A 26,489-nucleotide genomic window follows, 5' to 3' on the forward strand; every position below is an offset into this window, starting at 1 on the left:
TCTGCAGTTCTTTTTTGACATAGAGGTGAGGATTGATCTCATGTCTCCAGGTCATTTATCCAGGCCTCCAGATTAGTCTGTTAACTGAATCACAACATAATTGCTGCTCAATACATTTTAACAAATCCTGTTCCTGATGAGAAGGGTCTAGATGTACATCAAAAATGATAGTTATTATATTGAGACACCTAGAACTTGGCAGCAGAAACAGAAATTTGAGTTGTATGATACAACAGAAAGAACAAGGAAAGGGGAAGCAATGGCCTAATGGTATTACCGTTGGACTGTTAATCCAGAGATTATATCCAAGGGACCCAGGCTCAAATCCTGCCATGGCAGTTGGTGGAATTAAGAATCTAATGATGACCATGAATTGATTGTTGGAAAAGCTGACCTGATTTCCTAATGTCTTTTAGAGAATGTCTTTTGTGTCCTAATGTCTTTTGTGGGTGGCACGGTGGCACAGTGGTTAGCTGCTGCCTCACAGCGCCTGTAGACCCGGGTTCAATTCCCGACTCAGGCGACTGACTTTGCACATTCTCCCCGTGTCTGCGTGGGTTTGGTGCTGGGTGATGTGCGGGTCAGGTGAATTGGCCATGAAATTGCCCATAGTGTTAGGTAAGGGGTAAATGTAGGGGTATGGGTGGGTTGTGCTTCGGCGGGTCGGTGTGGACTTTGGGCCGAAGGGCCTGTTTCCACACTGTAAGTCTAATCTAGAAGGAAGCTGCCATCCTTACTTGATCTGGCCTAAATGTGGCTCCAGACCCGTTGCAATGTGGTTGACTCTCAACTGCCATCTGGGCAATTAGAGATGGGCAATAAATGCTGCCTAGCCAGCAATGATCTCATCCCATGAATGAATGAAGAAAAACAAAATTGTGAACAGCTGAACAACTGAACATGAATGCAGATTTTTAAAAAACATGAATTCCACTGTAAATCTTCCAGATGTTAGGTAACAATGACCTGAATATTTCTTTCCTACAACTTGGAACACACTTCATTCAACCAAGCTGAGGTTTCATTAAGACATTGTGGAGAATTTGACTATAGAGTAACATTGTTTTCTCATGCATTACAATCATCAGCAGTAGTTCCAAACATAATAGCTTAGATAAGTTCCTTTTATAGAAGTAGAAAGAGATTGGTTAAATTAAGTAACATTATTGTTGAACTTAAAAGATGTCATTCTTACCAAAACTTGCAAACAGTGTGTCAAGTCCCAAAGTGAGCAGCATGAAGAAAAATAAAATGGACCATAAAGTTGCCCATGGCAACTGTGCAAGGGCCTCTGGGTAGGCAATAAAGGCCAAACCAAACCCTGAACAATGGATACAAAACAAATGATAATATTAGTCCTGCGTACAATCAACACACACTGCTACATTTAATTCCGTATAGTCACTGATGTTGAGGCAAATTCAAAAAGTCTCAGCTGAGACATTCCAATTACTTCTGGAACATACCATGTGGCACACCCTGAATATAAGGATGAATGTATGGGCATGAGATCAGTAATTCAGAATGGTGAGATTGTGACATCTTAATTGTGAACTGGATATGTCGAAGGCCAGTAATTTCATATCTCAAACTATGTTAAATCAGTTCTATACATTTGTTGAATAATGCCTACTTTCAATGGGAATCAATAATTTTAAAGAAACTTGTTTTTTTATAGGTATTTTAATTGAAAATTTAACATTTTTACAAGTTTACAAAATAAAAAAACCCAAGCATAAACATTGATATACAATTAAATCTTAAATAAATAATAACCAAAATTTACCAAAAAAACCGACAAAAAAACTCAACTAACTACTAATCTAACCTACAACTAACCAGAGTGCAGAATTAAGTCTCTTACATTATTCAAATAAGAGAAACAAAAACCCAACGGATAACACAGAAATTGGGTACTGAGATACATGCTGGAAATGTATTAACATCATATGTAACAAAACCCGTATTCGTGCGGGATTCCTCTCCCAAGGGGCCACGGACCAGCCAGGTTCGCCATTTCAATTAAATAAAAGCCCTTGTTAGGAAATATATGTATTTATATAATTCAAGAAGGGCTGCCATATTTTATGGAATAATTTGGTCTTTTGGTGCACCATATTTGTAAGGAAATCAAGGGGAATACATTCCATAACTAATCTGTGCCAAATTGAAAGTCCAGGGGGGCCCTCAGCCACCCAGTTTACCAAAATATTTTTCCTTGCATAGAAAGAGAGAATAGAAAATAATCTCTTCCCGTGCATATCCAGGGAGGGTAAGATCGAAAAGCCCAAAAGGAGAGATACAGGGTCCACTCTAATTTCCGTTCCTAAGATTTCTGTCAGAGCAGTTGCTACTTTAGTCCAATATCTACGGATCTTATGACAGGTCCATAGGCAATGTACAAAAGTGCCCACCTCTATTTTACATTTGGGACACATTGGAGATGTTCCTGCCTTAAATTTTGCCAATCGATCCGGTGCTATATGGGCCCTATGAAGTATCTTCAGCTGAATAGCCTGAGTTCTGTTGCAGATGGTGATTCTTCTGGCATTTTCCCAAATGTCATTCCACGTTTCTATAGAGATTTCTAGTCCCAAATCCTGATCCCATATTTTAAGCAGATTGTCTATATCTCCCGATACTTCACCATGTAGTAAATGATAAATAGTACTGATGGAAGATACCCCCATTGGCCATAGCATTCTACATTCTCTATCTGATTTATAAAGACTATCTAATAACGTAGTCTTCTTCTGTATGTAATCTCGAATTTGGAAGTATCGAAAGAGGTCTCAATTAGGTAATCCGAATTTCTGATGCAGCTGTTCAAAAGACATCAGGATCCCTTCTTTAAGTAGACCCCCTAAACAAGAGATACTCCTGGATCTCCAGAGTTTGAAAGTGGCATCTGTAAACCCCAGTTGAAATCCCCATGCTCCCACTATCGGAGCATAGGGGGATGTTTTATGTGAGTTGCCCTCATTTTGCCGCATTATATTCCAAGCTTTAATTGTGTTTAGTATTATGGGGTTTTTACAGTGATCCGTAATGATTTTCCTCTTGTCTGAAAATAAAAGGTTAATAAGTGGGCATTTTACTTGAGAAGCCTCGATGTCCAGCCACATTGATTGCGGGTCAGACAAGACCCAATCAGCTATGTAACTTAATAGGGAACTTAACTGATATTTCCTAAAATCTGGGAAATCCAATCCTCCCCTTGCCTGTGGAAGCTGTAGCTTCTTCAGCTTAATGAGGGGCTGTCTATGATTCCAAATAAAGAAACCCAACTAGCCTTATGATTTACATCGTGCCAGCCTCAGCAGCATCACCAGAAGCATTCTCATAGGGTATAGGAGACGGGGCAGGACATTCATTTTAATTAGTGCTATTCTACCTAGCCAGGAAATTGGAAGGTCTCCCCATCGCTGGAGGTCCTGCCTTATCCTTTCCAGTAAATGCACAAAGTTAGCCTTGTATAACTGACCAAATGCTGGGGTAATAAAAATGTCTAGTTATAAAAAATCCTCCAGGGACCACCGAAAGGGAAAGTGGGATCCGTCCAATAAGTGGGATATACTAGCAAGGCCACCCATTGGCAGAGCCTCCGATTTTGAGAAATTAATTTTATAGCCTGAAAATACACTAAATGTATTAATAACTTGGATTAAGCGAGGCACGGACATCAAAGGATTACTGAGGAATAGAAGAACATCATCTGCATAAAGGGTAATTTTATGTTTACCTGTACCAATCCTCGGGGTCGTTATATTAGGGTCGGCCTGTATAGCTTCTGCTAGTGGCTCAATTATTAGCGTTAATAGCAATGGTGAGAAAGAACATCCCTGACGGCAGCCCCTATCCATACTGAAGTTATCCGAGCCTAATCCATTGGTAATCACAACTGCTTTGGGATCACTATACAGTGTTGAGACCCATTTGGTAAACACCTTTCCAACGCCAAAGCTTTCCAATGTGTAAAACAAATATGACCATTCAACCCTGTCGAATGCCTTTTCTGCATCTAATGAGACTAATATTCCTGGTATCTTTCCCTGATGGCAGGCTTGAATCACATTCAAAACCCTTCTAACATTATTGGATGATCTACGGCCCTTAATAAACCCCGTCTGATCCTCCTTTATGATATGTGGCAATACCCTTTCTAGCCTCAATGCTAACGTTTTAGAGAGGATTTTAAAATCTACATTTAGCAAGGATATTGATCTGTATGACACACAATCTTCTGGGTCCTTTCCTTTTTTAAGGATAAGAGAGATATTTGCCTCTTTCAGTGAAGGTGGGAGACAGCCCTGACTGTATGAGTAGTTATACATGTCCATAAGTGGACCAGCCAATATTCCTGTAAATTCTTTATAGAATTCAGCTTGAAAGCCATCTGGGCCAGGTGCCTTACCGCTCTGAAGTTGCCTGATTGTGTCAAGTATTTCTTGGATTGTTAGGGGAACATTCAAGACCGATATCTGTTCCCGAGTTAGGTCCAGAAAGGTCAAGTTTTTAAAAAATGATTGCATCCTCCAAGTCCTGTCTTCACAATCCTGCGATTTATATAAATCAGAATAAAATTTTCTAAAGATTGCGTTAATCCTTTTACAATCATGAGTAAAAATACCAGTACTTTCCTTGATAGACGTGATATTTGAGGGGCCTTCTTTTTCTTTGCAAGAAATGCTAAGTATTTACCAAATTCATATGACCTTTGTTTTGCAAATAATATTTCCCTCTTAGCCGTTTGGGTAAGGGTGGTGTTTTGAGCTGTCCTAAGGGCCGTAATCCTTTGCAATTTGATAATAGAAGGTCTGTCAGCGTATGCTGTTTCAGCTGCTTTTAAGCGAGCTTCGAGCAGACGCTGTTGTTCTCCCTTTAATTTTTTCTGGGTCGCTGAGTATGAGATGATCAAACCTCGTGCGTAAGCTTTGATGGTCTCCCACATCATTGATTGGTTGCTAGCCGTACCTAAATTAATTTCTAAAAAAGTTTTAAATTCTTGAGAGAAGTACTTTACAAATTTCCTGTCTTTCATCAGGAAGGGGTCCATACGCCAATGCCAGGGTGATGTCTCATTGTTCCTCGCCTTGATTTCCATATATACAGCAGCGTGATCAGAAATTGTAATACTGCCTATTTTACAGGATGATATGGAATTTTAAAAAATCGAGGGGCAAAAAAAGATCAATTCTGGTATGGCATTTGTGTGGATTGGAGTAAAAAGAAAAATCTCTGCCCTGTGGATGAAGGCATCTCCATATATTTTCTAGTCCTAACTCTTTGTTCAAATCCACCAATTGTCTAGATCTGGGAGATACTCCTGCAGTACTCTTGGGAATCCTATCTATTTCCGGATCCATAATACAATTAAAGTCTCCCGCTATAATTGTATGACGGGCACCGAGAGCCATCAACTTTGAGAAGGCTTCCATTATAAATTTAAAAGGAAGTGCCGGGGGCAATACAATTTAAAATCCCATATTCCTCTCCATTTATAAGGGCTTTAATCAGAATATATCGTCCAGATTCGTCTTTTATCTGATTTAGGATTTTGAAAGGGAAATTCTTCCGAATAAGAATAACAACTCCCCTGCGTTTTGAGCTAAAAGAAGAAAAAAAGGCCTGATCAAATCCACCCTGTCGTAATTTCAAGTGTTCTTTATCCAATAAGTGTGTCTCCTGTAGGAGAGCTATATCAACCCTTTCTTTCTTGAGGTTTGATAATATTTTCTTCCTTTTGACTGGTGAATTACTCCCCTTGACATTCCAGGTGCACCACTTAACCGACTGATCAACCATAATCGTCCAGGCAAATCCGAGATCCCTCGGGAGGGGAAACCCTATCCAGAACATCCCGAGCATAGAGCATATAAAATTCACAAAAATAAAGGCTCTCTAATACACTCACAACAGTAAAATAAAAAACTATTTCGAAATAAAAAAAATATAAAACGTATTTAAATGGAGATTTTCCCCCTTGTTCCCGGGGGTATCACTTCCTTTCCAAAAGTCTATTGTATCCCCTCCAAACCAGTGCCCCACCCTTGACCCAGGCGCTCCTCAATAGGATGAAGAAAATTCAAATATACTACAGAACTAGAGTTAACAGTGAGCACCCTACCCCCCTCCCCCAACCAACATTAACTAGACCCCCCAGCCATATATATATATACATAAAATAAAAAAAACAAGGAGGTGGAGAAAATCGTTAAGTAGAGAACAAATAAATAAATCCCTCTCCCCACCCCCCAAGATAATATTAAACAGTAAGGTAAAAAAATGATTAATATATTAAAAAAAGGGAGGGTGGGATGTAAACCGGAGTGGGGGGAAAGCAAACCAACATCAATTATCTCTTACAATTTATCTAAGAGAGTCCAAAAATTCCTTGGTCTTTTCCAGCGATCCGAAGTTATACATGGACCCTTCATGGTTAAAGCGTAGCGTCGCTGGGTAGCGCAAGGAGTACTGAATACTTAAGTCCCTTAAACACTTCGTTGCCTCATCAAACGCCTTCATCTTTCAGACCAGAGCTGGGGAAAAGTCCTGGAATAACATGATCTTGGATCCTTTATAGATCATGGCTTGGAGATCTTTTCCAAGATTTCTGGAGGCTTCTAAAAGTATCTGCCTCTCCTTATAACTCTGCAGCCGGAACAGGACCGGGCGGGGACGCTGGTTTGAGCCGGGTCCGCGTATTGCAACCCAGTAGTCCCATTCCACCCTTACCTGGCCTGATCCAGCCTCCAGATTTAAAAGCTGTGGAAGCCACTGTTCAAGGAACACTGTAAGCTGGCCTTCCTCTTCCCGTTCGGGAAGGCCCAGCAAATGAATATTTTTTCGACAGCCTCAATTCTCGAGGTCGTCAATGTGATTCTCTAAGGTCCAGACTCGCTGTTCGAGAATCCGGACCTGATTCACGGCCGATTGTGCTGTAGTTTCGGAGGTCGCGGCCTTTAGCTCCGCCCCTCCGACTCAGCGCTCGATTTCCTTGATGTCTTGCTTTTGCAGCGCGGCCGAGAGTGAGTCCCATCGGCTTCAGGATTCTTCTATAAAAGCGTCAATCTTTGCATCAAGTTTGGATATTACTCCCACGAGGCTCGCCACCGAAAGTAAGCCCTCCGGGGCGGCTGCGGATGCCTCTTCTGCAGCTGGAGAGGGTGGGGGATGGATTCCTGCTTGCTGAGAGCTGCAGGCTCCCCTTTAGTCATTTTTACTGGAGATGAAATTGTTTAAATTCAATACTAAACAACTAATTACATTAAGTAAAAACTATTTTAAATGATTTGGTGAGTGTGGTGGGGGTGGGCGACCCACTTTGCCCAAGTCTTGGGAGGAGCACTGTAGACTCAGACTTGCTGGGTCGCCGCCATCTTGGATTCCCAAAGAAACCTGGTTTATAGATCTTCTAAGTTTAAACCCATTCTCGCTAAGTTATATCATTGCCCATGGTGGTTACTGGGTAAAACATTTACATGCATGCTGTTATCAATGGAGTAGTGGATGAGTGGGAGATAATGCACTCCTCCAGCCTCAGTCAAACAAGAGGGCAGTGACAAGGAGTTCAGAACAACTGGAATATCCAGACCTGCCCTTGCTGGTGGTTCTTCCTTGCTACTCAAGCTGGTGTACAATGGAACACTTGCTACCAACAGGAACATGGTGGATCAAACCACTGGCTTCCTGAAGGTGTCAAATCAAGTTCAAATGGAGTACATCTCAAAATCACTAGAGGTTTGCTGAATCTCTCAAATCTTGCTTCCAGAACGGCAGAGTTATCCTGCGAGAATGAATAGGAGGAGGCAGGTGGTGGTGGTTGGCATGGTTGTCCCTGGACAGATACTCAGGTTATTCAGTAATCTAATCACTGCCACGCAATAATTGTTCTACCATTCCCTAGCTATCAACCCAACTTTTATTTAACATCAAAATAAATCCGGAAATAGAAGCCACTAATAAACACAATCATTCCATGAGAACTTCATTGTGCACCAATTCCAATAATGTAGGAAAAGTTGATCTTTCTGTTACTGAATTCTCTGAGCACCTGTCTTATGTTTGCCTGTTGCCCTGTTACTATCATTCTCAATTATTTTTCTGTTCCTTTCTCATTCCATTAATCCCATTGACTCAATGCTCTTTTGGGCACATTACACTCAGGCCCAGGTGTCCTCTTGTACCCCATCGATGTCAAACAAATGACACATATGTGCCATCCTGCAGCAGAATAGTATGGTTAACTTTGTATTTACCTGACTGTGCAACCTCTGAAACGGGCTTGTTTTGCACATGAGCCATGTGTCCAAGAGTGGAGAAGATGATAAATCCCGCAAACACACTCGTAGCACAATTAACAACACAGACAATGATGGTATCTTGGTAACAGTTGTTGTGGAATTTGTTGTAGGATGACAATGTGATTAAACTGCCCCAACCCACTGATGTCGAGTAGAAAATTTGTGTTGCAGCATCTTTCCAGACCTGATAAATAGAAGGGAGAATTCATCAGCGCTGAACGATTTCACTTGAACTCATTCAACTGAAAAACTACATTGACCACAAGAAGCATAGTGTGAGTTAGTCCAGCAGCTCAATGTGATCTGACTGAATTAAACTAGCTCTGATCAACACCATCTCACTTAATAGGAGGGCCATCATTTGATTTTCCTTTGACTACTTGCTGCCAACTTTAAGATTTTCCCTCCAAAATTGACTCATAGCAGAAATAAAACCCCACTGGACCAAAAATCTGATCTTCTGCAAAGACATTGCTATTTTCTGCACTGCAGTCTGTTAAGCAAAATGTAAACTGCATACATTGGGGTTAATTTGGATCACAAAAATGATTTAAATTAGATTTAAAATAGGTATGAATGTCAAACTGAGTGCACATTTGTAACGAACCATCTTATACTTAAATGGTGAGGCTCCAGATGCTCCTTGTTATTTATGTGTAAATTCCACAGCAATTTCTGACTGCACTCAGAGGTTCAGAGAAATATCTCTGATATGCACCACTCTGCTGTTATAAAAATGATATCTCCTGACATTTACAAACTTGGCTCAGTGTGAAATTACCTATTACCTGCGTAGAGTCACATTATTATTGTTGATGTGGAAGAAGGGTTTGGGGGGAAGGGGGAGAAGATCAACTGAAAGGCAGGATCTTAGCTCTCAGTAGCTCCCCCAGGTCCTCCCATCTACATGAAGTAGAGTCCTTCAAAAAAGTGTTGATGCCTTTAGATGAATTCCCCCTTCTTGGAAGCCCGATAGGAATTCAACAGGATTTTGATTTCACTTTTCCTCATGATTGTCCCCTGGTCTCCACAAGTAGGTGCAGAACCAGGGAGGAGATGTTTCAATGGCCATTCATTGGCCACTTAAACACCATAATTAATGGCAGAGCATCAAAACCCATCCATGAATCTTCTGCCATCACGATAGATGAGTGACAAGAAGCTACAAACTAATGCTTTCCCACCCAATTTCATGTCCCATTGCTCCCAAATTGTCATTTGGAAGGGCATAAAATTCTGCATTTCATTTCTGAACTACTCTAAGTTCACTCATTGAGAGTTACATTTCCTTCACTATCACAGTTCATGTGCTGTTAATTTTGCAATCAAACAATTTACTTGGTTAAGCAGATGCTCAGTTGCTTTCTCTCTGTAGTCACATCTCAGGTACAGATGATATTGTGACAATGCCATCTCCCACTTCTCGATAAACTCCAAATATCACTGACATTAAACAGGTCAGGAGATGTCAAATGGACTACCACAGCTTTGCCGTCCTCAAGGGCAAGTAGAGATGGGCAATGAATGCTGGCCAGCCAGCAATGCCCATATCCCACCAATGTATATTGAACAAATATTGATGACATAGTCTCATAAGTGATCGTAACTGAAAATCTGATAACTGAATCAATCCATGATTTCAGAAAGAAAGAGGCACTGAGAATAAACAATCCTTTGCATCCCACTGCCGATCTCATCCAGTTGTATCTAATCTCATCATCCTAGCCCTTAGCATTGATTCCCTCCTGCTCATACCAAGATGATTACAACAATAAACTAACTCATTAGAATTCATCACAAAGTCTCAGCTAGCTTTTCGCAACATGTGCAAAATGATCTTTCCAAATGCAAACAAAAGACTGAAAGGTACATTTCAATTCTAAATTTTAATACCTCAATCAGACAAAATAAAAGAAGGAACAGTTAAATAAAAAAAAGTGATTTTTGAAATTCAATTGATTCTGTTGTTGAGCTTACCTGAGCATCAGCCAGTTTGGAGAAGTCTGACTGGCTTCCGATGTAGAATTCAATTCCTTTAGAGGCTCCCTCCAGGGTAACCCCTCCGATCAGGAGTATCGTCACAACCACATACGGGATAATTGCAGTGAAATAAACAACCTGAGAATGGAGAATAAATTGGAAGATTTTCCTGTATTAGTGGTACAACATTTACTTTATTGGATCCAGCTGATTGTAAACTGATAGGAATATAAACAAAGAGTGAATCAGAAGACAGTTGGCTACATGATGGGGATATTTAACACTGAGCTACATGTTGGAAATAAGTTTAAATTCTACAATATTATTTTTAGTTTTATAATTAATCACATTCAGGGAAATGACAGATGTATTCAGGAGAATTGATGAGAACTTCATGAATATATTCAACATTTCATATTTCATGATTCTTTACTATTCTAATAGTCCAGACAAATGGTAAATAAAACCCTGACCCTAATCTGCTCAGTCCCTTCCCCCAGTCCTGCCCAGCCTTCCGCAGCAATTGGAATTTCCTCCAGTCCCTGTGTCAGTGACTGAAACCCTTAGAATGAGGGACACATTCAGGAATTTGGGGGCATTGCTGGGGCTAGAAATTAGTTATGTTCAATTTCAGTTGTGGATATTACAATTTGTGACTGTTCTTCACACTTTTTTTCACACGTATTTCAGCCTCGTCATTTCTCTGATTGTTGTGTTGTTCAGAGCAGGACCCACACAGTTTGTGGCTGAACACTTGGCAGGTGATTGAGCAGCATGAGGTGTCATATCTGCTCCTCTTCAAGGCTGTATCCCCTCAAAGGGTAACCATGCTCTGTGGAAGCTACAAAGGATTACTGCACACTAGTTCATTTTCTGTTCTCTATACCTTACAGGAACTGTTAACATCACCAAGGATATAAACTATGCACTTCACAACAGTCAATAAATTCTAGTTTTATTCTTACAGGGAATCTGTATTTTGTCAGTAGTTGTAACTGTCTTCATCACCAGTCATTTACCTTTCCTGAAGATTTGATTCCTTTCAAAAATGCTGCCCCAACCATCAGCCAGGCTAGAAGCAGACAGAGGGCTAAATGCCAGACTATCTCCCCAGTCTCATCCAATGAACTTGTACGGTGTAAAACTGCTTGACTGAGTTAAAAAAAGAGAAAATATTTTTCATAAGGGTACTGTTTATTACACATAGATACTATGTGCTCAATGCATCTGAGTATTTAGTGCAATATACAGGGCTTTTAAAAATATTCAGTTGTTACAGAATAAGTCCTACTTTTAAATAAGAGAATGGTTACTGAAGTTTGACGTCCTTTATGTTTTTCTCTTTCTACATCTTATTCAAACAGAATGTGGGTGCGTTTGCTATATTTGAATCTGCAACTGCATGAAAAAATTCGTGGCATGCCTTAATGGGCTCCATCTTATGCTCAAATTTACACTTGAAATGGAACAGTCAAATTAATCTCCTTAGCTAGAGTTCTAGTTGGGAAATCAGCCAGGGGTTCTCTACTCCTATATACCAAAGATCTACCTTCAGAAGTCAGGACACATGTTGAGATTCCTATGTTTTCATATACTGCAAAATGGGCATGATCAGCAACCTTGTAAATTTATTGGCCATGTAAATGTAATGTTGAAGTAGGGCACTTCTCAAGCACCCTGCAGGTAATGGCCACTGATCAGATAATCCCTCAATGTATGTTCCAACCAGACATCACAGGCCCTAAGGCAGGCCTGGAAGTGCCCAGTCCTCCTCAGGTCTGAAAGGGCAAGGTATCTCCAATGTTTGATCAAGAGTTGAAGTCAACTGTTTCACATTGTGAACATGATGCTGATATTAAACCAACAAGATGTTTTCCTTAGAACAAATAAATAATGTGGTATATTAATTTTAGTGCTGGTGTGATGCCATGTTTCAATGTTATATATCCCAAAGACTGATGGATCGTATCAATAATTCACTCAACTGTTCCCAAGAAAAACATTCTAACTGTACCAAGCCAGCCTGCAAATACAAATTCACGATACAGTGTTTAATATTAGATGAGATTCTAAAACTGAACTATGTTTACTGGATAATCCTGAGTGTTCAAATAATTACAAGGGAACAAAATAAACAGAGCCGTACATTTGTCTCTCAGATCGAAGATTCTGAAGTCTTTTGGGTTTGGGGAAAAATGCTGTTTATTTTCAAGTTGAGGCAGATTTGCAGAAATCTTGGCAAATGCTAGCTGTGTAAAACGGTTGCTCCTAAAACAGAGAGGTAGTTTTAGGATCTAGAGTTTAGAAGAATGAAAGATTATCTCATTCAGACACACAAAATTCCTCACTGGACAATCCTGAAAAATGTGTTGCTGGAAAAGCGCAGCAGGTCAGGCAGCATCCAAGGAGCAGGAGAATCGACGTTTCGGGCATAAGCCCTTCTTCAGGAATCTGATTCCTGAAGAAGGGCTTATGCCCGAAACGTCGATTTTCCTGCTCCTTTGATGCTGACTGACCTGCTGCGCTTTTCCAGCAACACATTTTTCAGCTCTGATCTCCAACATCTGCAGTGCTCACTTTCTCACAGGACAATCCCACCATTTGTGGAGGAGGAGTTTGAAAACACATTCAATACTATGCACTTGGCTCGTTAATAAGAACCTGTGGTGTTGGAGGAAGGATAATAGCACAGGCAGAGGAATGACTAACTAATAGAAGACAGATTTGCGATAATGGGGGCATTTTCAGGATGGCCTATAACTAATGGAGTGCTGTAGTGCTGGGGCCACAATTATTTACAATATATTAATGACTTTGATGAGGAAAGTGAATGGACTATCGCCAAGTTTGTGGATGATATGAAAATAGATGGGAAGGCAAATGGTGAGGATGACACACAGAGACTGGAGGGATACAGGCAGAGTAAAAGAGTGGGCGATAAAACATGGCAGATTGAATAGGGAAATCCCTGGCAATTACAGACCAGTCAGTCTTACGTCTGTGGTCAGCAAAGTTTTGGAAAGAATTCTGAGGGGTAGGATTTATGACTATTTGGAAAAGCATAGTGTGATTAAAGGCAGTCAACATGGCTTTGTGAAGGGCAGGTTATGCCTCACAAATCTTATTGAGTTCTTTGAGGAGGTGACGAAACAGGTCGATGAAGGTCGAGAAATGGGTGTGGTGTATATGGACTTCAGCAAGGCATTTGATAAGGTTCCCTATGGTAGATTCATTCATAAAGTTAGGAGGTATGGGGTACAGGGAGATTTGGTTGTCTGGATTCAGAATTGGCTGGCTGACAGAAGGCAGAGAATGGTTGTAGATGGAAAGTATTCTGCCTGGAGGTCAATGTTGAGTGGGGTCCCACAGAGCTCTGTTCTTGGACCTCTGTTCTTCGTAAATTTTATAAATGATTTGGATGAAGAGGTTGAGGGGTGGGTTAGTAAATTTGCAAATGACACAAAGGTTGGAAATGCTGTTGATAGTATCGAGGGCTACTGTAGGTTGCAGCACCTCATAGACAGTTCAATCTGGATAAATGCGAAGTGATGCATTTTAGAAGGGGAAGGTTGAACTTGAATGCTGAATATAGGATTAAAGACAGGATTCTTGGCAGTGTGGAGGAACATAGGGATCTTAGTGTTCAAGTGTATAGATCCCTCAAAGTTGCCACCCAAGTGGATAAGGTTGTTAAGAAAGCATGTGGTGTTTTAGCTTTCATTAACAGGGGGATCGAGTTTAAGAGCCGCGAGGTTTTGTTGCAGTTCTACAAGTCCCTGGTGAGACCACACTTGGAATATTGTGTCCAGTTCTGGTCGCCCTATTATAGGAAAGATACAGAGGCTTTGGAGAGGGTGCAAAGAAGGTTTACCAAGATGCTGCTTGTCTTACAAAGAGAGGTTGACTAAGCTCGGATTTTTCTCGCTGGAGATTAGGAGGAAGAGAGGTGACCTGATTGAGGTATACAAGGTAATGAGAGGCATGGAGAAAGTGAGGACTGCAGATGCTGGAGATCAGAGCTGAAAATGTGTTGCTGGAAAAGCGCAGCAAACAGGCAGCATCCAAGGAGCAGGAGATTCGACGTTTCGAGCATGAGCCCTTCTTCAAGAATGAGGACAGTGTGCCAAGCTGGCTAAGATAAAAGGTAGGAAGGAGGGACTTGGGGGAGGGGTGTTGGAAATGCGATAGGTGGAAGGAGGTTAAGGTGAAGGTGATAAGGTGAGGGTGATAGGCCGGAGGGGGGTGGGGGCGGAGAGGTCAGGAAGAAGATTGCAGGTTAGGAAGGTGGTGCTGAGTTCGAGGGTTGGGACTGAGACAAGGTGGGGGGAGGGGAAATGAGGAAACTGGAGAAATCTGAGTTCATCCCTTGTGGTTGGAGGGTTCCTAGGCGGAAGATGAGGCGCTCTTCCTCCAGCCGCCGTGTTGCTATGGTCTGGCGATGCAGGAGTCCAAGGACCTGCATGTCCTTAGTGGAGTGGGAGGGGGAGTTGAAGTGTTGAGCCACGGGGTGGTTGGGTTGGTTGGTCCAGGTGTCCCAGAGGTGTTCTCTGAAACGTTCCGCAAGTAGGTGGCCTGTCACCCCAATATAGAGGAGGCCATATCCCTCATGAGAGGCATGGATAGAGTCAACAGCCAGAGAGATTTCCCCAGAGCAAGATTGACTGGCACAAGGGGTCATAGTTTTAAGATTTTAGGAGGAAGGTATAAAGGAGACGTCAGAGGTAGGTTCATTACGCAGAGAGTTGTGAATGCATGGAATGCATTGCCAGTTGTGGTAGTGGAAGCAGAGTCATTAGGGACATTTAAGTGACTGCTGGACATATACATGGATAACAGTGAGTTGAGGGGTGCGTAGGTTCGGTTATTTTATTTTACATTAGGATTAAACCTTGGCACAACATGGTAGGCCAAAGGGCCTGTTCTATGCTGTACTTTCCTATGTTCTATGTAATTACACTTGCATTAAATTTAGGATAAAACTACAATTATGATTTTCCAGTGTAGCACACTTGCATGCACTGGAAACTATGTATATTAATACACAGGGATCATCTTTGTAGACAGAAAAACTGTGTATGAGCTCTGCCCCGATTCAAATGAACAGAATAGATGACAGCCATTAACTCGGGCAATGCTCTGGCCAATCTATCAACCTCCTGGTTTAAATTTAAACAAAATCTGCCAGGTAAATGTCAAATAGCTCTAATGGGCACATCCCTCAGTGTAACAACTCAACCAATCAGAGTTCACTTGTCAACAAATCGGAATGCACCTCTCATTCAGCATCTGTTATTTTCCACTAACATAAAACAAATGTTGGAAATCTGAAACAAAAGCAAAAATTTCTGGAGAAACTCAGCAGGTCTGGCAGCATCTATGGGGAGAAAGCAAAGTCAATGATTCAGGTCCAGTTCTGAAGAAAGATTGCTGGACCCAAAACATTAACTCTGCTTTCTCTCTGCAGATGCTACCAAACCTGCTGAGTTTCTCCAACAATTTCTGGTTTTTTTTGTTCCTGTTATTTTCCCTTCACTTTAGTATTTCTTGCAAATTTTCAGAATGAATGGAAGACAGGAAGTTTTGACTTAATGTGTCTTTTGTCAGCATTAATCAAAGTCTGTCATACTAAACAACAATGTACTTACTCCCAGTATTGCTCACTCGGACCCTGGTGAGGAATGGAGATTTCTGATCCAATTAGGCAAGTGTTATTATACGTCTGCAGCCACGTTGTATTAATGACTTCAAAATATCCATCGTCCAGAGTAAGATTGCAAAATGGATCTAGAAAATGTTGAATGTGTTTTAGAACTTTACTGTTCCTTGTTGAACAATGCTGCCATTTCTAGTGGTACAATCAGGGTCTCTGGGCAACCCATCCCAACCTCATCCATTACATAAGGTGGAATCAGAGGCATAGACTGAGGTAGGAATATATAAAATGAAGAGCCTCTCTTCTTCCCAGTGTCCACTCATTGAATCCAGGGTAGGATGGTTTGAGGACGGCCTTTCTTGCCAGACGTAAATTGACTCCCTAAGAGATGTCTTAAATGGGTATGCTGGCTGCCATTGGCATTCTTATGTATATGATGAAGGGTGGGGGTGGGGAAGCGGCACAATATGTGGGTTCACTCTACCTGGTCTGTTGTTTCCTAGGAGGGTAGATTTTCAGGTGGGTGCCCAATAGAGGTATCCAATGACATTGAAGAAAATTGCATTGTTCCATAAAGTGTTTGGTACTAGTGGTAGATGCAAGTGGCCCAAAAGCTCCCTTAACACACAAATAGGTACATCAACAGTGAAGGTTCCCACTTCATGAAGATGCATCCTATGACACTCAATAGCATATCTTGCATGTGAAAGAAATTACACAGGGACTGAGACACAATGTTTTTTTGTTGAGCACCAGTCTGCAACAGCACAGAGAATCACTAAATTATTATAGCACAGAATGAGACGATGCAAACTGTTGTGAAAATCCAAATTAGAGTTTCACCTAGTTCCTCCACTCAGTAGCTCTGAACTCCTTCCTTTTCAAACAATGATCGATCTCCCATTTGAATGTCTTGAATAAAAGTAACCTCCACCACACTCTCAGGCAATACATATGCAATCCTAACTTCTTGCTGTGTGGATAAAAATTTCCATTGAGTCACCATTGGTTGTGAATGGTTTTAATTGGCCCTTCATTCTATCCAGACTGTACACGCTGGGTACTTGTACTGAGCTCCCTCCTTGTATTCCACATCATTAGTTCACACTAATGACAGCATCATTTAGGGATTTTAAGAAAAGTGTCTCATACACCATGTTTGAAGCTGACAGAAATGTCAGCATTGTGGAGCACAAACAGAAGAGACAAATGAGTAAAGAACTTTCTACATGGGCGCCAAATGTGTCCCTTCAGATCCACTTGGTCTGTGCTAGCCATGTGATAGTTAATGTATTCAGACTCACTCAGGAAGGACCAGCCAATCACTGAGCTTTCAGACATCCCATCCCTCAAAGACGATACCCCAGCCTCCTTACTCAGTCTGGTCTATAAGCTTAAGTCTCAAACTCCCTGGTCTCAATCCCTCACACATTAACTCAGATATTATATTGACACATTTTTTAGGTATTTTCATGACTATATTTTCATATCCACATCTTACGAACAAGTTCTAACTCTCAATATTTACAATATACATATCTATGCTATACCATTATTATAGATTGCAGTGGTTCACCACCACATTACTAAGGGCATTTGGGATAAACAATGAACATTGGCATAGACAGTGGTGCCCACATCCCTTGATCAGTTTGTTCAGACATTTATGACACACCTCTGGGGGGGGGGGTTAGAAATGAACCTTGTGGGTCAGAGGTTGGGGCATTACCACTGTCAAAAGCCATGTGATAAGCTTTCATTAATGGATCAGAAAATGAATATTAATCCTGATAATTAATTACTTCTGATTCCCTAACTCCAGTACGATCACTTTCCAGGCTTCAAAACTTGTGAATTGTGTTTTATAATAAAAAAAAGATTGAGAGTAACTTCCTGGACCCATGCACAGGGTCACAGACAGGAATGTGAGTCCAAAATGCAGATATATGGAAATTAAAAGGTATTATTTAAATCATGAATCTCTTGTTTTCCAAGACTCACACCTTCCCTTAAGAGGCAAAATGCAGCAAGAATATGTACATAGTCGGCTGACTAGAAGAGCACCTCCCAATGTATTGAATAAGGGCAAACACTGTTGGAAGTCATTGGCTATTGGTACTTAAAATTGACACCAGTTGCAGGTCATACATTGGTTTCCTTGACTCAGAGGGAAACAACTTAAACATTTTTGAAATAAAATAAGATCATAAGGCTATAAGAGATAGGAAGATCATTATGCCTTTCAACCTATCAAGTCTATTCCACCATTCAATCATAGCTGATATGTTTCTCAACCCCATTCTCCTGCCATCTCCCCATAACCTATGATCCCCTGACTAATCAAGAACCTATCTTTCTGTCTTAAATATATTCAATGATTTGGCCTCCATTGTCTTCTGCAGAAATGAGTCCCACAGATTCACCCTTCATCTCAGCTCTGAGGCTTCGTACCATCACGCTAAGGCTGTGTCTCGGGTCCTATCAGACTCTATATAGGCCTTTCAGTATTTTGCAAGTTTCAATAAGATCCCTCTCATCCTTCTGAATCCCATCAAGTAGAAACCCGAAGTCCCTAACTGCTCCTCCTATGACAAGCCATTCATCCCCATGATCATTCTTGTAAGCCTCCTCCTCCTCCAATGCCAGCACATCCTTCCTTAGAAGCAGAGCCCAAAACTGCTTGCAATTTGCCAAAAGTAATCTGAATAGATACTTTACGATCACAACAGTATATTCCTGCTCTTGCATTTTAAGCCTTTTAGAATAAATTCTAAAATTGCATTTGTCTTCCCAGCACCCAACTGAACCTGCATATTCACATCAAGAAAATCCTGAACTAGGACTCTGAAATTCCTTTGTGCTTCTGATATCCGAAGACTTGCTCCATTTAAAAAATATTCTGCGCTCTACTTTTCCAACCAAAGTGCATAATTCCACACTTGCCACAGTGTTCCATCTGCCACTTCTTCATCTAGTCTCCAAGTCTTTCTGCAGCCTCCCTACCTCCTCAACATTATCTGTCCCTCCACCTATCTCTGTTTAACACACATGTTGTTCTGAAACTTGTTGCTACTCTCACTCCCATTTGTAAAACCAATGACGTTTGAAATCTGCGTCCTGGTCCTGATCTTCAAATTTCCTTTCAGGCTCAAAATCCAGCATCCAATCTCATGACCCCTAATCCTAAAGGTCAAGGAGTGAATGTAAATCATTCATTGTGTTACTGATGACATTGAATGAAGATTTTGAGGGAGATGAGCCTGAGATGAAAACAAAGAGAAAAACTGAACTCTGTACCAGACAGTAGTAATGTAGGTACTGATAATAAAAGGTTGAAACTACCTTAGCTTCCCTACATCTACAGTCCAGGTAGAGTAAAGCAGTTGAGAATGACCAACAGTGACAATACTAAAGGAGAGATGATTTTCTTTGAAGCATCTCTCTTGCCTGTAAGCAATTATTATTGACAATCTTTCACTTCAGTGACTCAGTTACATGATCCTTGGAGCTGGATCCTGTCCAAGTCTCTCTGCTGTACAATCACAATGAAGTTGGTTATCGAAAGCATTGGCTACTTTTCTTATGACAGATCAACAGAATAAAATATGAACAGTCACGGAATGTCCCCAGTCAAAGTGAACACTGCACCTTTGGGAGTCCTGCTGCATGTTTCATCTGCTCCCTAACAACTGAAGCAGTCTGCCCATGGTAGGGGTGATTGGAAGGAAGCAAACAGGTAGTACAGACTGTAACCAATAATGCAGGCATAGGAAATGTTGGCAATTACGATCAGAAGGACCATGGTGACTCCAACACCTTAAAATTGAACAAAGGAAAAAGAGCTTAGAAACAATACTGTTTATTTGAAATAAAATTGTTCTCTTGAATTCAATTGCAATGTATTTCCAACTAGAATATGTTTAATGTAATTTGAGAGAGAAAGAGGGAGACAGTGTTTTGAAATAAGGCAGCCATGGTTGACTGATGTTGCTTCTCTCCAGTCTGAACTTATAAAGTTGAAAATAAGCCATCAACTTTATTATCCCTGTTTTGAATATAAGCACAGGTCATCCTCAGAGTTCAGAAATTATGATAAAGTTACAGACAATTAGGTTCAGAATCTAAACAAGAATTGGACAAGAGAATATTATTCTGTTGTTACAACTATCCCTCTAGTATTGCCATTGTCTTAGTGGCTGTTAGATTTGGTCAGCATTTCCAACAATGTTCAGCTAAAATTGTTGAGTGGATGATCCACCTTGGCCTCATCCGACGGTCGCCAGCATCACAGATGCCAGTCTTCAGCCAAATCAATTCACTCCACTTGGTGTCAAGAAACAGTTAGAGTCACTGCATAGTGCAAGGGATTTGGGCCCTGACAGCGTTACAGCAACAGTACTGAAGAGTTGTGCTCCAGAATTCATCGCCAAGCTCTTACAGTACAGTAAGAACACTGGCATATACCTGACAACATGAAACATTGACCAGATATGTTCTGGACACAAAAGCCAATTACTGCCCTAACAGTCCACTCTCTCAATCATCGGAAACAACCTGCTCAGTGACACCCAGCTTGTGTTCCTCCAGGGTCACTCAGTGCCTGGCCTTGGTTTAAACAAAACAGCTGGATTCCAGAGGTATGGTGGAAGTGACAGTCCTTGACATCAAGGCCGCATTTGCCCGTGTGTGGCATCAAGAAGCCTGAGCAAACTGAAATCAATTAGTGTCAAGGGACAAACTCTTCACTTGTTCGAGTCATAACTGGAACACTGAAAGATGGATATGGATGCCGGAGGCCAGTCATCTCAGCTCTAGGACATCTCTGCAAGAGTTCATCAGGCAAAGTCTTAGAGAGAATTGTAAGGGATAGGATTTATGAACATCTGGATAGGAATAATGTGATCAAGGATAGTCAACATGGTTTTGTGAAGGGCAGGTCGTGCCTCACAAACCTTATTGAATTCTTTGAGAAGGTGACTAAGGAGGTGGATGAGGGTAAAGCGGTAGATGTGGTGTATATGGATTTGATAAGGTTCCCCATGGTAGGCTACTGCAAAAAATACGGAGGTATGGCATTGAGGGTGAGTTGGAGGTTTGGATTAGGAATTGGCTGGCTGGAAGAAGACAGAGGGTAGTAGTTGATGGTAAAGGTTCATCTTGGAGTGCAGTTACTAGCGGTGTTCCGCAAGGATCTGTTTTGGGACCATTGCTGTTTGTCATTTTTATAAATGACCTGGAGGAGGGGCTAGAAGGCTGGGTGAGCAAGTTTGCGGATGATACAAAAGTCGGTGGAGTTGTTGACAGTGAGGAAGGATGTGGCAGATTACAGCGGGATATAGATAAGCTGCAGAGCTGGACAGAAAGGTGGCAAATGGAGTTCAATGTAGGTAAGTGTGAAGTGATTCACTTTGGTAAGAGTAACAAGAAGATGGAGTACTGGGCTAATAGTCGGATATTTGGTAGTGTGGATGAGCAGAGGGATCTTGGTGTCCATGTACACAGATCTCTGAAAGTTGCCACACAGGTAAATAGTGCTGTGAAAAAAGCATATGGCGTACTGGCTTTTATTGGTAGAGGAATTGAGTTCCGGATTCCTGAGCTCATGTTGCAGTTGTATAAGACTCTGGTGCGGCTGCATCTGGAGTATTGTGTGCAGTTTTGGTCGCCATACTATAGGAAGGATGTGGAGGCACTGGAACGGGTGCAGAGGAGGTTTACCAGGATGTTGCCTGATATGGTAGGAAGATCGTATGAGGAAAGGCTGAGGCACTTGGGGCTGTTTTCATTGGAGAAGAGAAGGTTTGGGGGTGACTTGATAGAGGTGTACAAGATGATTAGGGGTTTAGATAGGGTTGACCATGAGAACCTTTTTCCAAGTATTGAGTCAGCTATTACGAGGTGGCATAGCTTTAAATTAAGGGGTGGTAGGTATAGGACAGATGTTAGGGGTAGATTCTTTACTCAGCGAGTCGTGAGTTCATGGAATGCCCTGCCAGTAGCAGTGGTGGACTCTCCCTCTTTATGGGCATTTAAACGGGCATTGGATAGACATATGGAGGATAGTGGGCTAGTGTAGGTTAGGTGGGCTTGGATCGGCGCAACATTGAGGGCCAAAGGGCCTGTACTGCGCTGTATTGTTCTATGTTCTAGGTTAGTGTCTGAGGTCCAACCATCTCTAACTGTTTCATCAATGATCTTCCCTCCACCATAAGGTCAGAAGTAGGGATGTTCACAATGATTGCACAATGTTCAGCAATATTCGCAACTCCTCAGATACTGAAGAAGTCCTGAACAATATCCAGGCTTGGGCTGACAAGTGGCAAGTAACACTCCTACCACCCAAATGCCAGGCAATGACCATTTCCAACAAGAGACAATCTAACCACTGCTCCATGATATTCAATGGTGTTACCATCAATGAATACCCCCACAATCAATATCCTTGTTGTCACCATTAACCAGAAACTCAACTGGACTTACTATACAAACACAATGGTGACAAGAGCTGGTCAGAGGCTAGGAATACTGCAGGAGTAACTCACCTCCTGTCTCCCCAAGCTTGTTATCATCTACAAGGCATAAGTCAGGAGTTTAATTGAATATTCCTCACTTGCCTGCTCCAAGAGCACGCCAGAAGTTTGACACCCTCCAGGACAAAGCTGCTTACTTGATTGGCAAAACATCTACAAGCATCCATTCCCTTCACACCGATACACAATTGCAACAGTTTGTGCTACCTACAAGATGCACTGCAGAAATTTACCAAGGCTCCTTTGAAAGCACCTTCCAAACCCATGACCACTTCCATCTAGAAAGACAAGGGCAGAAAATACAGGGGAATACCACTACCTGCAAAAATCCCCTCTAAAATGATCACCATGCTGACTTGGAAATATACCATTGATCCTTCACAGTCACGAGGTCAAAATCCTGGAATTCCTTTCCAAAGGACATTGTAGGGAAACCTACAGCGCATAGACTGCAGAGGTTCTAGAAGGCAGCTCATCACTACTTCTCATGAGTAACTAGCGATAGGCAATAAATGCTGGCCCAGCCAGAGAAAACAAATTCCTTGAACGAATAAGAAAAAAGCTCATTGAAGAACAATCTTTGCAGGACTTATACATTTAGTGGTAAGGTCTTGGGGTCTGTTGCTGAACAAAGAGACCTGAACAAAGAGTGCAGGTTCATAGCTCCTTGAAAGTGGATTCGCAGGTAGATAGGATAGTGAAGAAGGCTTTTGGTATGCTTTCCTTTATCAGTCAGAGTATTGAGTACAGGAGCTGGGAGGTTGTGTTGCGGCTGTACAGGACATTTGTTAGGCCACTGTTGGAATATTGTGTGCAATTCTGGTCTCCTTCCTATTGAAAAGATATTGTGAAACTTGAAAGGGTTCAGAAGAGGTTTACAAGGAAGTTGCCAGGGTTGGAGGATTTGAGCTATAGGGAGAGGCTGTACAGACTGGGGCTGTTTTCCCTGGAGCGTCGGAGGCTGAGGGGTGACCTTGTAGAGGTTTACAAAATTATGTGAGGCATGGATAGGATAAATAGACAAAGTCTTTTCTCTGGGGTGTGGGAGTCCAGAACTAGAGGGCATAGGTTTAGAGTGAACGGGGAAAGATATAAAAGAGACCTAATAGGCAACTTTTTCTTACAGAGGGTGGTACATGTATGAAATGAGCTGCCAGAGGAAATAGATGTCCAAGTGAGCATTCTTCAACCTAAAAACTAACCACTGAAACATTGAACGCCATCAACTATTAACTCACTGGGTGCAGACTTGACCCAATGTGTAGTATGCACTTTGGTTTTTTTTTACCAAGGATTGGGAATCATGGGCATGATTTGAAACTGCGCCCAATGAAAACAATTCACATTGTCCAAAGTATAACATGTCAGCCTTGAGAGCACATTTAATTTCATAGTTTAGGTGATCATGGTGCAGATGAAGATGAATATCTTTGTAATCTTGGCTACCTGGCTTAATTACTACTTCAAAGTTATAACTTTGCCAATTCTTGACTAATTCAATTGCACCATATGTGACTTGTTCTGCCATGGTGGGTGTGGTTTGAATGTCATGATTTGAGACTGCACTTAGATCTGTACATACTGGTAACCATGTATCTGTTAGAGTAAATATTTCGGGAAGCCAGTGAGAGGTTGCGCATTGACACTCATTGACAATACATACAATTGTTGATCTGCTGTCTCCACTGAGAGATGGTTTCTCATAGCCTGTACCATGGAACATTACTTGCTCAGGTGCATGTCATTGAGGCCATATAGTGGTTACATGGTAACACTAACTCCGGTGTTGATTTTAGCTTTTATCTTGTATCACACTGCCTTCTCAGGACACATGATATTAAAGAGCTCCTGATTGCTTTCTACTCCCAACACAGAGTGTGAGATTAACATCATGTAAAGCCTGCTCATTTTCTAAAATTTGCCTTTCATTTGGTTGACTCTGAACCTCATCAATGTGGTTGCCTTGGTGCACCTTGGTAACAGTTTCCTTGTTGCTGATGATTTGTTATTACTCTATACTGTCATGTTGGTCACTTGTTGGTTTAATGTAAGGGCCTGACTTGGCTTTTGGAAACAGATTTCCTGCACATAGCCATGTCCCTTGATGCTACAGATATCAAAAAATAGAGCATGGACTTTGGAGAAGTGCAACAAACTACTGCTACTGGAGCTTTTGTTGGGTTTCTGTGCTTTACTGACCATTGCAATAGTATTGGTAGCACCTAAAGCATGTAATTGTTGCTGGCCTGCCACTATATCTTCATAGATCTGTCTATCCTCAAGTAATATGTCAAGACTGTGGCCCTTCTTATTGCACAAATGTTTCTTCCAACTGACTTTAATTCATGTGAATGTGATAATCAACTCATTAATATTCTCTGGCCGTTCCTCTTCAGTAAAGTCACACTCATGCCCTTTGCTTTGGCATCCTCCAACAAACTGGTGAATAGTCTCTTGAGGATTCTTGTCTATTTGAAATGATGTGGAGTCTGTTCATCCTGAAGTGAATTCTTATCTTGATCTGCTCTTCAAGATCTTTCCAAATCATATCCAGACTTTTCTGATCCACCCAGAAAAACTGTGCATGTTAATAATGTGAAGCTACTCCTTGTCAAGTCATAAAATCCCTACGGAGTGGAAGCAGGCCATTCAGCTCATTGAGTCTGCATGACCCTCTGAACAGCATCCCATCCAGAACCAATCTCCTACCCTATCCCTGCAACTCTCCATTTCCCCTCGCTAATCCACCTAACCTACACATCCCTGGACGCTATCAGCAATTTAGCACAGCCAATCCACCAAACATGCATATCTTTGGACCGTGAGAGGAAACCCAAGCACCTGGTGGGACCCATCTGAAATGGGCAGAATGTGTAAACTCCACATAGACAGTTGCCTGAGGGTCAATTCAAACCCGGATCCCTGGCAATGTAAGGCCACTGTACCTCCCTGAGTTCTGACAAGATTTTTAAGAGTTCTTTTCATGGCCTCACCTAGACCTTGATCTGCAAAATAGAACTGCATGAAGTTTTGGAACAGTAAAATCAGTGAAGGTGTTGCTGGATGCCAAATCCATACCAGTTTTGTTGCTATCCATGAGTTGGCCTTTACAAAAACACCAGCTTTTGCTGTGTGTCTCTGATATTTTTGTCTCTCCAAATTATACTGCTCTTTCCTTAAGAACAAAGACGTTTGTAATTGTCATTATGTATTAACTTCCATCAACCGAGCTTTCTAGGATTCAAGTTTTCTGTAATGCACTGGCCTTTGTCATAGCTCAAGGGCATTCTTTAGCATTTTAATTTGTTTTTATTACCAAGGAAATCTTAGAAATGTATTTTATCTTGAAAGAATTTGCATCCTAATGAAAATTAGAAATATGTTCCATTGTTCTCGTGCTTAATGCTCCATCTACAGATGTGTACAATTGTCTGTACTCTGAAAAACTGATGCTGTTTAAGGATAACAAACTTCTCCCTATTCCAAACTGTCTGCTTCCAAAGTCATGCTGGACATCAATTTGTTTTCTAAATATGTACCTCTATGATGTCTTTAAGAGATAGTAACTGCTGTTGCTATGGTGTGAGTTTGCCTCCACCAGGGTGTTTTACCTGATGGGGCAATGCTTTTGTTATCTCCCACAATGTCAGAAACTGGGCATGATATTGTGGTATTGGGCAACCCAACAGACATTCATTACATTGCTCAAGCATACACATTTCTGAGCTAGTAGTTTGCTATTAGTTTACAATAGTTGGGCATGTTACTAGTCAAGTTTCCTGGAGATGGTGGTATACTGGAGGAGTCACTGGCTTGGTAGTCAAGAAGCTCAGGTTAATGCTCAAGGGACATGGGTTCAAATCTCACCACAGCAACTTGATACAATTTACAAGGGCAGCACAGTGGCTCAGTGGCTCGCTCTGCAGCCTCACAGCGCTAGGGACCTGAGTTTGATTCCGGCCTCGGACGACTGTCTGTGTGGAGTTTGCATAGTCTCCCTGTGTCTGTGTGGGTTTCCTCTAG

At 41.5% G+C, this 26,489-nt stretch overlaps 1 protein-coding gene across 1 annotated transcript in view; it reads right to left on the minus strand.

Moving 5' to 3' along the window:
* LOC132820022 (sodium- and chloride-dependent neutral and basic amino acid transporter B(0+)-like) overlaps nucleotides 1-26,489 on the minus strand; it is a gene marked incomplete at its 3' end in the record, with an annotated part of 109,512 nt that overhangs the window by 62,116 nt on the left and 20,907 nt on the right. Inside the window, exons 5-7 of the mRNA XM_060831949.1 lie at nucleotides 19,637-19,752; nucleotides 10,281-10,421; nucleotides 8,259-8,487 (exon numbers count right to left, since the gene is read on the minus strand). Of these exons, the coding sequence (XP_060687932.1) occupies nucleotides 8,259-8,487; nucleotides 10,281-10,421; nucleotides 19,637-19,752 (486 nt within the window). The remainder of the gene's footprint in view (nucleotides 1-8,258; nucleotides 8,488-10,280; nucleotides 10,422-19,636; nucleotides 19,753-26,489) is intronic.

Source organism: Hemiscyllium ocellatum, chromosome 11 (genome assembly GCF_020745735.1).
Source record: "Hemiscyllium ocellatum isolate sHemOce1 chromosome 11, sHemOce1.pat.X.cur, whole genome shotgun sequence".
NCBI classification, from domain to species: Eukaryota; Metazoa; Chordata; class Chondrichthyes; order Orectolobiformes; family Hemiscylliidae; genus Hemiscyllium; species Hemiscyllium ocellatum.